At 32.6% G+C, this 12,391-nt stretch overlaps 2 protein-coding genes across 2 annotated transcripts in view; one reads left to right on the forward strand and one right to left on the reverse strand.

Moving 5' to 3' along the window:
- The window catches only part of LOAG_01891 (hypothetical protein), a gene marked incomplete at its 5' end in the record, with an annotated part of 2,842 nt that extends 1,928 nt beyond the window's left edge, over positions 1-914 (reverse strand). Inside the window, 2 exons of the mRNA XM_020445884.1 lie at positions 86-378; positions 905-914. Coding sequence (XP_020303706.1) covers positions 86-378; positions 905-914 — 303 coding nt within the window. The remainder of the gene's footprint in view (positions 1-85; positions 379-904) is intronic.
- A 1,225-nt stretch (positions 915-2,139) lies between these two features.
- Positions 2,140-7,597, forward strand: LOAG_01892 (hypothetical protein). Its single transcript, XM_020445885.1, has 8 exons — positions 2,140-2,257; positions 2,473-2,558; positions 2,665-2,803; positions 2,944-3,094; positions 3,609-3,738; positions 4,078-4,275; positions 7,214-7,284; positions 7,556-7,597. The coding sequence occupies exons 1-6, from the start codon at positions 2,157-2,159 to the stop codon at positions 4,260-4,262; spliced, it is 792 nt and encodes a 263-aa protein (XP_020303707.1). The 5' UTR covers positions 2,140-2,156; the 3' UTR covers positions 4,263-4,275; positions 7,214-7,284; positions 7,556-7,597.
- Positions 7,598-12,391: the final 4,794 nt, after the last annotated feature.

Genomic DNA, 12,391 nt, shown 5'->3' on the forward strand with positions numbered 1-12,391 from the left:
CCGGAAACCGGAATCTTCGCACAGAATGCGCGTTCCGGGGACTCCCCCGCCTTCTCCTATATGCCAAAATGTGTTTCAGTTTTACCCTTGTAACTGTAACCGTTTCAACGCTTACAGTGGTAGTTCCGTGCACCGAACAGGATTTTACTTGTCGCGTGGAAACTTTCTTCCTCCTTTCTGATACCCTTTCGTCCGCCGACGACTTCTTACACTGCATCAATGCTTCAGTCTTCTTCTTTGGTGACTCATACTTTCCTAAGTTTTCGAATTTTTGTTTCGTTGCTGTATCCTTTTCTGTTCGTTCTTCCTTCCCCCAAATGAACCTGACTTTCTCTTCAACTCTTCCTCCTTCCCTCGCAATCCATTTGTGTATGTTGTCTACAATTTTTGAAACTCATTAAGCTTAAGTGACTGACTGATCACATCATGCATTCAGTGTTGGTGACAAATATCAACTTGGGACATTTGTCAAGCAAATAATTACTACGCAGTTCTTAATCATGCTTATTTCCCACTGAATTCCTCGCGAGGAGACTTAGTGGCAGTGGTTGAAAAACGAGAAATTTTTCAGAAGTGTAGTAGAACTGGCTTAGGTGAAACTGTTTTGAGATCCATGCGCAAGTATGTTCAGCAATTAGTCGCGGCTATCAAAAGATTGTGAAAATATCAGTGACTGAAGCCACCGCTAAGAATAACTTCAATATTTTCGAATTATCGAAAAAAAAAGGAAAATCCATAAATGCGGAGAGTTGACATCTTTCCCTGTTCAGGTAATAAATATTGAAAAGATCTCCTTAAAATGGATAAAAGCATGTGTTTGAATTCATCCTTCCATACAAAGAGTCGTGACAGTGAACGTTTCATTTTTCCTTTCCGGAAAGGACGAAGAATGAGTGACAATTACCTTCCGCCATTTTATTTCATTGTCTACTTGTGAAGGAACGAAGTAGTACAAAGTAATGAAGCAGTTTGATATGCCGAAGCATGAACTATTGTGTGGAATTGGTGACGCTTAAATGAACAGCGAGAATTGTCAAAAAAGAAGGAGAAAATGAGCGGAAGTTCGATTTACTGGTGGGTGGAATTAATACAGAAAAGGATAAGAGTAACAATAAGTGAAGTTTAGGGTTTGATGAGTCTCCACGGCAAAGTTCCACAAGTATAAAGTGGTGAATAGATTCCCCTCCTCATATATTAGCATGATGCGTGAGAGAATCCAATCACGATTCTTCCCGTTAATCAGTGAGATCTCTGATAAAGAGATGGATCGATTCGCAGTGAATGACAACTTTGGTTCCTTAATTTAAAAGTTAGGACCTCGATTGAGGTGTAAATGATAAGATCTAATTAAGACAGAGAAGAGAGAATAAGAAAATAACATTCAAACAAAGAGTCACAGGGAAAATAAATTCATTTATCGATTACCCTTGACATCATCCTCACAGACGGCCGGGGAGTCGGAGTAAGATGAGGGCTTTTGTTTTTCGTACGGGTGAGAATAGGTGCTACAGGTTTGGATTCGGGCTGCTATCATTCAATTGAGCTTGCCCGTGCCGTGTTCTGTTACTGCTTTTTTCCGTTTTTCGGAAACTGAGTGTTTCGAACTGGAAGTATATAGCTGAGCCGGTCTACTACTCCTCGGCTATTGTCTTCTTAAATAATGCAAAGGTGACTTATCGGCAAATCGATGAAATCGCTCTGTATCAGCACCTTTGCTCCGATCTGCAGCTGCAACTTAGAGATATTCTATGATAGAGGGAACTCTATGCTAGGCTATCTTCTAGATGTGGGCCATGATCAGTATATTTTAAGATCGTATGTATGGATTCATTTATATAATTTACTTCATAGTTTACACGGAATTTAATTAGTCTTATTCCCTTAACTGATTGAGCGGATAAGAGAGGACACGGAATATTCATTCTTTGTAGAATTGTACAAACTGATATGTTCTTAGAACAATTGGAAAGGATTTTCGGTATGAAATTTTGTGGCCGGTCAGGTCTGAAGTTGGTTTTTCATTCAGTGTAATGGAAATAGACATAAATCGGTTGCTATTTCAACGAATGAAAAAAAGAAATTGATTGCCTGTGTGAACTTTTCACTCACTCGTCACTCTTCCCACACAAAATACAAGCATTTCAGGAAGGTGAATTATGTCAAGCACAGAGCTTAATTTCTATCCGCTCCTTGTCGCTGTATGCTTCTATCTATCAGTCTTTGTGATTGCTGAGTTGACTCGTAAGCTTGTCGATAAGTAAGTTGTTTATATTTACACTTACCATCAGTTCATTGAATTATTTTACTGCCTGGTCATTCAGATCGGTGTTTCCCCCACAACCTGTATGGACAGTTAGACATACGTAGGTTGTTTAAGAGGTGACCGTGTCTCGTTTATTAAATTACCTTGCTGGTTAAATTATCTGTTTATTGTTCTTTAAAACTTTTAATATTAATTTAATAATTTTTGAGATATGGGACGGCTGGATCATTGTTGTCTTATTTTCTAATGGAAATGATAGCAACAGCACAAATGTGTACTTGCGTTTATGAGAACGGTAATATCCTTTGTATTGTTTGATAACCAGCATGCAGTGTATAATATATGAATCTTTCCATGCTTGGTGTTGGGAATAAACGGGGATTATCGGATTGCTGTTACAGCGGTGATCATTCGACATTATGGCCTGTTGGGTTTCTTTTTCACCGTTGCTATACTAATTTTTTCTGGCGGCATTATGAATCGAGAAGCATATGTATCTCCACTGACACCAATTGAGCTGTACTATAAAGGAGCACTTCCGTTTGTTCTTTTTTTATTTTTATTCAAGTATTAGTTAAGTTATTCAGGCGTTATATGACTTTATCATCCTTGTATATTTCTTGGTACTGATTAGGATAAGCAAAGCAGCTGGGAAAACATCCTATATATAATTGTTGCAGATTGAAAAGATTGTTAATAACAGTAACTGGCGAAACGGTTGGTGGTTATTCGGCTTATCGAGTAGCCCGTAACCTGTGGTACTGGTCGTTAAATTTGTCGTCTGATCATGCTTTTTTTTACGAGCTCAAAAGTTGTGAACTTATTTATAAGGTTGGAATTCATTAAGTCGAAGACTTTCTGAAAACTGGAAATGCTTATTTTAATTTTTCCGTTAATGTTTTCATAGAGTAAGAGAATAAATTGTTTTGAGCATATCTTCAGTTTCTGAAGAAGAAAAGGATTTGAGAACTTTTTTTGCTAGGAAAGAAAAGAATTTGAAGACTTTTTTTATGTTTTACATCCTATTTGTCGTTTTTCTTTGGATAGCGAAGTTTTTGCAGAGACTTTTGTTACATAAGTTCCGGGTTAATCTGCATAATTATAGAATGCATAATTATAAAATTCATGAAATAGTTATGTAGATTAAAATTGTATTGTATTAGACCTACACTGTAGTTCATATCTCTTATATACATAATATTTTTCAAAACTAATTTCTGCTGAATAAATGTGATGTTGTTTTGTTAGACTACCATATACTTTGTTCTTTTAGTAGTAAGTTAATTCCGAAATAGAAACGATGATGAAGCATATCAGATTCATGCATACAGTGTCTTCATCTTAGGTGCCATTCATGTTTGTACCGTCTTTCGAAATGGTTGGCTGTTTTCTGATGCGTTACATTCTTTGCCGCATTCCGAAAAATGCCAAGAAATATATAGCTCCAACCGTTGTCTCAGCATTCTTGACACTTGGTTCGTTCTTTTGTTTGCGTGAAATTCACTAAAATCTAGCTTTAATTTATCAGGCATGTTGGTTTCAAAAGTTATACAGTTGCATTTTTATTAAATATAGCTGTGATTGATATAGCTACAGGAGCTAAAAAGTGATTTTCTCGAAATATTTTGTAAAATTTGCCAGTCATAGTGAATTCCAAGTGTATGATTGCAGCTGCTTATACTTACCGATGTTTCCCAAGCACTTTACAATCATAATTCAGCCTCAAACACTTAGCATTGAGTCAGAGGTCTGCTTATTCATGTTCATTTATTCATGTATTTAGTTGAATTAAATGAGCTTATCAACTTTTTCAGCACTTCTGGTTGTGGGTGTTCCTGGACTTAATCCAACAGTTGCTTCATCGCGCTTACATGGCTGTGATGGGCTAAATACTGTTTGGTTTATTCTGACATATTGGATATGTCCTGTAATTGGTTGGATGCTGTCGGCTTTCATCGATGATCGCAAGATCACTGTTACTGGAAAAAAAATAATGTAACAAAACTGTGCAGGTGCTTGTGTTTTCGAGGTTTTCATTTTACTTAATTAGTCTTTCCTTTAACAGCCGTAGCATTCGAATTTATTGATAATGGATCGTCATTTTTTTTCGTGGTCTTTCAATATTACTATGCCTTCTTTGATTGCCATAAGTTTTCATTTGTCAATTTGAAGCTGTTTTTTTGTTGGCTGACTGCTGTAATTCAGTTGGCTGGAGTTTTTTCTTTAATTTTTTTACCCTTCACTTTATTCAAGTTAGCTTCCTGTCAGTGAAATTTTGAGCTAATAACCACTTTCAGTTTTTATTTCTGCTTTTAATGCAAAATCATCGCATTAGGAATCATTCTAGTTATTTAAGCCTTTTACGATATATATAAAGTTCATCGTCTATCATTTTATCTACTTAGAGATACTCTAAAATAATTTTCCGTGTTGATCTTTTGTACTAATAACAGAAGCTAGAATATAGCTTTTTTATGATCACTTTGGTGATACGTAATATACTTCACATAAATAGATAACTCTGGAATATTTATTTTGTCGATAAGAAATGGTATCAGCAATGGCGTCCAGTTAGTGTAATAATAAACTGGAAAAGAATGCAACGTTTCTTAAAATCATTCTTACCGTTGAGGGTGAAGTAATTATTAATATTTGTTATAATTTTTGAAATAAATAATGACGTCAATTCCGGTAATCGATGAAATCTCACATATAGATGACTTTCAAGAGTTGTTCGCAGTAAGCATTACATTTCATCACTTAATTTTAAAAAAAAAGTGAGGAACGCACGTGCATACATATGTGCATGTTAGTGCTAATGGCTATTTTTAGCATTGGTGTGATATGAAGTGCTTATAAAAGCTGTGATGCTTCATCTCATTACCAACAATAGTCATTAGCAGGAAAACCTCATCACTTTTCTCATCCTATAAAATAAGTGCATTATCATATAGAATGCATCTGTGCTGATAGCGTCAAGTTGTCCATGCGTAGTTCAGTTATTGTGTACATTCTTATTGATAAAGTAGCACTAGAAATTCATTTACGGATATTAATGAGTTTACGGATATCTGGATTGGTAAGAAAAGATCAGTACTCAAGCTTGAGCTCGTTGTCATCACAGCTCGTCAGTTTTGACCAAAAGCTGCTTTATGAACCGTTGCGATAATGATAATTTCCGGGAGAGGAGCTGAAAAAATAATTTGCTGAAAAGCCTTTACTGATTTCATTCCTTTTCAAATGCATATTGCTTCCACCTTTGAAAATTTTCGGAAATTAGGAATTTATTAATATTTAATTTAAGACAGAACAGTCTCTCATTAATTAACACCACAATTGGCCTCCGTGTTTTTTTTCGAAAACAGATCTCTATTTCCCTCCGCTTGTTACACATTTACTTTTTCGTACTCTGCAGTAATTAAACCAGTATTAATCATTTTAAAATAATCGTTTTTCAAATTGACGATATCTTCGCAATATCTTCTTTAATCCTATAAATTTTTAAAAGACATGAACTTTTTACTACTGTACATCTCACCTTTGATTGATACCTTAACGTTTTCGATTCATAAATTTTTTGCTGTCATTTCTTCAATTTCACTCACTGCGGAGAAAAGCACAAAACTTTGGGTGTGCTCTCACCCACTTTTGATCCAGATTTCGTTTAAATTTACATATCCTAGTGAATATTTTTAACCATTAAATTTATTAGTGCGGTTGGAAAATAATTTAATTTGTCGTGGTCATTTTTGTCCTGCTCTACAAGATGTCAACTCTTGAACATTAATGCAGATCTTTTTTTGTCGCCCACTGCCGAAACTCTTATAATAATACAAAAAGGTCTTATTTTGAAAGAAAGTTTGTTATGTTTTGAAACTAATATTTTCCACTCTAACAGTAACTAAATTCTTTATTTAATGAAGTTTTTCCCAGAAGGTATTACGCAATTGTCCAATTTTTGTGCAGAATCATGCAAAACTTACAAAGTTCTGGAAAAAAACTTCAACTTCTGGAAAAGACTCGTTCTAGTAATCGTCATTTATTGTGCAACCAGAGACAGATCTGGAGAATTGTGGTAGCATCAAATTTGTTTAAAGAAAAGAATGAAAAGTGTTAGGTGACTAATAATAATTATCTATTTAGGTGATGAAAATAAAAATTCTTTGTTGTATGCAAGTCCGATAACTCCAGTGATAGAAAAACCAGAAGAGTCGGGGGGTCTCGGTCTGGTTGTATTTGTACCGCGATCGGATTCCCATCTTGCTGTTGCTTTTTAAAACTATTTTTCGCCTTATTACATATTCTGAAATTTTCATCGATCATGAAGAGTTTTTCAATGCCTTATAGGTACTATGATTTTAGCAGAAAAATTGATAAGAAGAGACATTTTACTTGAAATTTGAACGATCAAGAAAATAGCTACCAGTTGAACCGAAGAACATGAAATATTAATATTTTCAATTGAAGAAGAAATAAATTAATTTGGCTTACGAATTCTTTTTATTGCTTATGCATCGATTAGAGAGACTGGAGGAAAATCGTTTTCTTAATTTTACAAAGATTCGTCACTTGGGAAATTTTCTCTGAAAATATTGCCAGCAGACTAGATTACCCATCGAGCTGAACACTTTAATTAGCTGCTTCTTTTTATCCGACTAACTCGTTAATTGTTTGAGAGATTTTAAGAAGGAGTATGTTTTAACACTGCAGTAGAAATTATTTTAAAAAATGAGCAATTTTCAAGGACATAAATTTTGAGTAGAAATTACCCATCCTGAGAAATCGATTAGTTGTCCATTCACATTTTTTTTTTACTTTCGTTTTTTTTGAATTAGAAAAAATAACTAACATTCAATCTTATCAATGCAGTAGTTATGTTGAGATAAATCGCTTTATAATTGTACCAATTTATTTTTTTATACAAGAAATACCCTGAACTTTGAATTCCAGGAAAGAATTATCAAGCTGTCTTTCAAAACTCCATCTTGTCACCAAATTATGTTCACTTTCTCACATTACAGGTAAAATTATATTGTGATTTCTTTTTTTTGGCACAAGTTATCAGTGTTTGTTTTTTTCTCTTTTAGCACAAATCCTTTCTTTTTCCCTTACAGATCATTGTTTAGAATTTTAAGATTAACCTTATTAGTCATACTTTTTAGTAACAGTTTAATCATTCAAATTCAGCAGGGCTGCATGGAATATTCTCATAAGCAAAATTCTACGATAATAAAGTTCTCATATCTCTTAAAGATTCAGAGAATTTGCGGAAAAAAATTGTTAATCTTTTAGTTCTGTAAAAATAGAACAATGTACTGTAAAATATCAGATGCCGAAGAACGAATGTTTTGAAATAAACGAAGTGGACAAGCAAATATGCCATCAACCTTATCATGTTCTACCTGTTATTTTTCTGCTTTATATTTCTTTTTTTTTCTTCGAAAGATTTAAAAAAAAATAAATAACTGAAGTGAAATTATAAAAGAAACTAAGAGTAAATCATTTAAATTATTCTTGACATTACCAGCTGCACCTGATATTATCAACTACGTTACTTCCATATAGATGAGCGCAGCATAACACAGAATATATGCAACGAATAAATCTCGTAATGATTATAAGATCACTGCAGATTCCACGATCATATTATTAGATTAGAAAGGTGCGAAAAAAAAAAGTGGTTACACTATCTGACGAGATTAAAATTGATGCTTCATTTATTGCCATCCATTTCGGTTTCAAAGCTGTGGGTGGCACTACTTTGTTGAAAGATGCTTATTAATTTAAAAATAATGAATATTTTCAACTCATTCCGTCTGTTCGTGTTAAGTTTGAATTTTTCATCACACTCTGGAATCAATAAATTCTATAGTGCCTTAATTCTTTCATTTAATTAAACTCCTTTAGCTAGTGGCAAGTTTCAATATCAAGCAAGGTTCCAGTATCGAATAGACAGTTGTTCTTTTCTTTTTTTCATAGAAGGCATTCTCAACAAACCGAATGTAATTTAATTGGTATTGATCAAATAAAGCATCAGATTTCCTCTTTGCCGGCACCGCAAATCCTTTCTATTTGCTTTCCAATTAGATATGAATCATTTTCTGCAAAGGTTAATCCTAAATTTTAAATGTAACCTGATCGTAGTTCAGTATAACAAAATGGAAAAAAATGTTTATTTAGAACGTTTTTGAAGAGAATTCATTTAATTAAAACATCATTTTACAAAAACGATTCTATTATCAAACTGACAATAAGAATGAATCTATTTAAGGAATTTCGATGATACCTTCATGTTTCGAACATCAAATCATTTATTCTTAAGGTATCATTAAACAAATTTCGTCTTTTTTATCTATTGGGTTTTTGAGTTCTCACTGTTATTTTGATGAAATAAGCTTTTGTTTAAAGGAATTTTTTTTATATATAGCACAAACTTATGGCTACAATGTCATCGTCAAAAACGTATCAGATCGTGAATATGTCAGTTACGCCTTTTGTTTATTCATGCCGTATATTATACGCAACATCTGACTTCTATTAAAATGAGTATAATTAACATTACATGAAATTTCGTTTATTATTACTTTAATTTATGGCCATCTTTATTTGTCAAGATATTTACAGTTATCTTGGCAGCTTTTTTTTAGGCCTAGGTAACATAACATTAGCTAGCTTCTTCAAATTACTGGCCAGAGCCATAGATGATATGTATTAAGGCAGAAAAAAAAGGGAGAGAAAAAGTGCTAAACTTCTTCATCATCCTTGCGACATTAACGATTAAAAAAACAAGTTAAAACCAAGAAGGAATGAGTTGACGTGTTTTCTGAGGTATTTTGACGGTGCACCAATGAAGATAAAATTGGATTAGAATATTAGCGGATTAGGGCATGAAGTTAATCTTTACTGCCATATTTTGTCTAGGTTCATAGTACTACTGATAGTATTGGATATCACATCATTAATTCTGCTTATTCACCCGGCAAAACATTGCATTAATTAGGACAGATGTTTATCGGATATTTGTGCTTTAGAATAATATTTGTATTTCATGAGGTTTTATGAGTTATATGCAAAGTATTTTGTCGGTTACAAATAGTAATCAAAGAGAAAATGAAAAATAACCACTTAGGCGCAGAAACACTTCTCTGATTGACAGCTGATCATAAGTTATTAAAAATAACAGAAGCATTCCTTATTCTCATCTTCCTGATTTTTTGCTCTTTTGCACTATTTTGATGCCTCGTAAATTACCCACTATATTTCTCCTTTACATATTTCATGTAAGTATTATCGAATATGAAATAAAAACAGAAGAAATGGAAAATCGTCGAATTAAAAGGACGAAAGAAAGCTATGTAATGTCATAAAAACAAAACTCTATCACACGAAATACATTTATTATTCAAAAATCTATCCATTATATGATTCTTGAATGAAAATCACATTGCTTGTACTAATTTGACGCAAAAAATATCCAACATCATAATTTATAAAAGCTGGATGTGCTTTTTATGCATAATGAAATTTCCAATTTTAAATGTGTTTCTATAAAAATTTAAAATACATACTTGGAATCAATGTAATATTTCCTCAGTTCTTCAATTAAATTAATTCTGTAAAGAACCTTTCTGTGAGGAGCAAAATTTTCTTGGAAAGTGTTTTTTACTTAAAGTATGTAATGAATAATTTCTTGAGAATTTTCATAAAATTTCACACAATTTGAAATTCTTCAGCACACACATTCAGAACAATCGGCATTTTTGATTACGTGCTACCAAGTGTTAATACTCGTTGCAATTTTGAGGCAAAGTTGGTTGGTGTTAAAGATGAAAGCAATGTCATATTGATATAAACAAAATGATTGGTGACAGATTTGCCACCAATGCAAATATTCCATTAACATGACAATTTTAGAAACACATGCTACACTTACTTGGATATAAGTCTTAGGGTATCTGAAATATTTGACTAGCCTTAGGGTGCTTGAAATATTTTACTACAAATATATAACCAGTGCCCATATTTTCATGTTTATTGTATACCAGGAACATTTTATCAGGGTTTAGTCCAATTTATTCCTAATAGAGTTTACTTGTAAACATCCGTAAGCAAACCTTTTAATCTATCTTCTTACTTTCCAACAAATCAAAGAACATTAACATAAACCTACGAACGTATATTAAAACATAATGAAGATATGATACTCTCGGGCAAATTCAGGTATCAGAGTATAATTGATGAATGGTATCAGTTTTCAAAGAGGTAGAAATTGCCTCAGTCAATAGACAGCGATGAATGTGTGTGACACGTCAATTTATTATTGCGCACATCTCTTTTTAAACTCTTTTAAGTTATTCTGAATCAACAAAATATATGATCTTTTTCCTTCCTTAGTTTTAAAATGTCTCTTAAAGTTTCCTATTCCCTCGACAAGGCGAAACATTCTCTGAAAATGAAATCTGGTCTCTTCGGTGATAGAAAGCAATGCTTGGCCCTTCCTGATATATTGGCTCATGATGCATTTGCTCACGAAATTGGCAATATTTTTCGTAAAAGAAAAAACATTTTATGATTCTTTCAGTGAATATTTACAAAACAAATACATCTCTTTTATTCAGTGTGAAATATCAGAGAAATTTCTTTTTTTAAAAAAACCTTCAATGTAAATGTTCATAGAAGCAGTAATAATACTGCCATCTCATTGTCTCACTCATGCACCTCTCACTTCGATATTCTTACCATAAGTAACTTCTTCAGAAGTAATAGCATACTGAGTGGCACAATATTATTATGTTGTGTTTAAATAGCATTAGATTGTTAGTTAAAGTTTTAATACAAGGCTTATTTTTAACTAAACGTTTCAAGTTCGAATAGATTACTTGATGAAATCTAACCTATCATTAGCTGCTTAACATGATTATCGGTTGTTGACCACTGAAATGACATTTTCGTACTTCAGGATCCAAAGCATAAGATTTGTGTATAACGTGTTTCTAACTTTCTTTATCTCGTTTGTTAAAATATAAAGTGTCATGAATGGGATATATTTGAAAGGGCGAAAATTGCTAATTGCTTCCATGATTGTTTAAGATTTAACTTTGATTGAGTAAATTCCTCTTTCGTCCTCGACATTTTAACTGATCTCTTCTCCATTGGAATTGATAAATCATTAATATATTTTTAATGAAGTACAATAACATCTGTCTAATAAAATTTTTCTGTCTGAAAAAAGGAGCAAAATGTTTTGCATGAAATGGAACAAGCGATCTTTAGATCAGATTAGGATCAATTCACGGTCAATACACTTATGGATATTCATATAGCTAGAATCCATTTCCCATTTGAGTAAATCAGTTGAACTCTTCCTTGACTTAGCACATACCATCGCTTTACTGCTGTAGAATAGAATTCTATTTTGAATTTTCGTTACTTATCCATTTTTGGGTTTCATTTCACCTTTATTCATTCATAAATTTACAAAAAACTTAATTTTTTAATCAACATCTTTTCTTCCCTTTACAAACAAACCAATCTTCATTTCATTCTTATTATCTAATAAAGTTTGTTTCAAACTTTCGAACAAGAAGTTTTCAAATGAAAAATGGAACAATTGATTTAGTAGTTCAATTGCTCAGTTTTATATTTGAAATAATTTTTACTGCGAAGGTCAAACAGAACTAATAGTTTTTACTTCTGTTTGCACGGTGTTCTTATCAAGCTCTCTCAGTTTGATTACTTATATCAGATTCAGTTTGCAAGCGTAAAATACATTATCTTTCTTAATATAATTACCAATGCGACTACGTTGAATGGAGAATGACATCGGGATGTCCCAATGGGTGCATCTTAACGATGATTAAGACATTCAACAAATTAACTGACTAAAAATTTGAACTCCTACATTAAGTCAGATTTTCGCTCATAGGTTGTGATTAATTAATGACTCGTAATTAGTCAATAAATGTATGTCTAATTGATCTCTTAAAAAACCCATAAATTTCGGTCAATCAACAATTCGTTTCCTTTTTTTTGTGAAAATTAAACTTTTTGTAAAAACTACTATCATTTTCATCAGTCAATTTAATTTCTAGCCAATGTGAGTAAAAATTGCTTTTATTTATTATCAGC

This window comes from Loa loa, assembly GCF_000183805.2.
Source record: "Loa loa unplaced genomic scaffold supercont3.10, whole genome shotgun sequence".
Lineage (NCBI taxonomy): Eukaryota > Metazoa > Nematoda > Chromadorea > Rhabditida > Onchocercidae > Loa > Loa loa.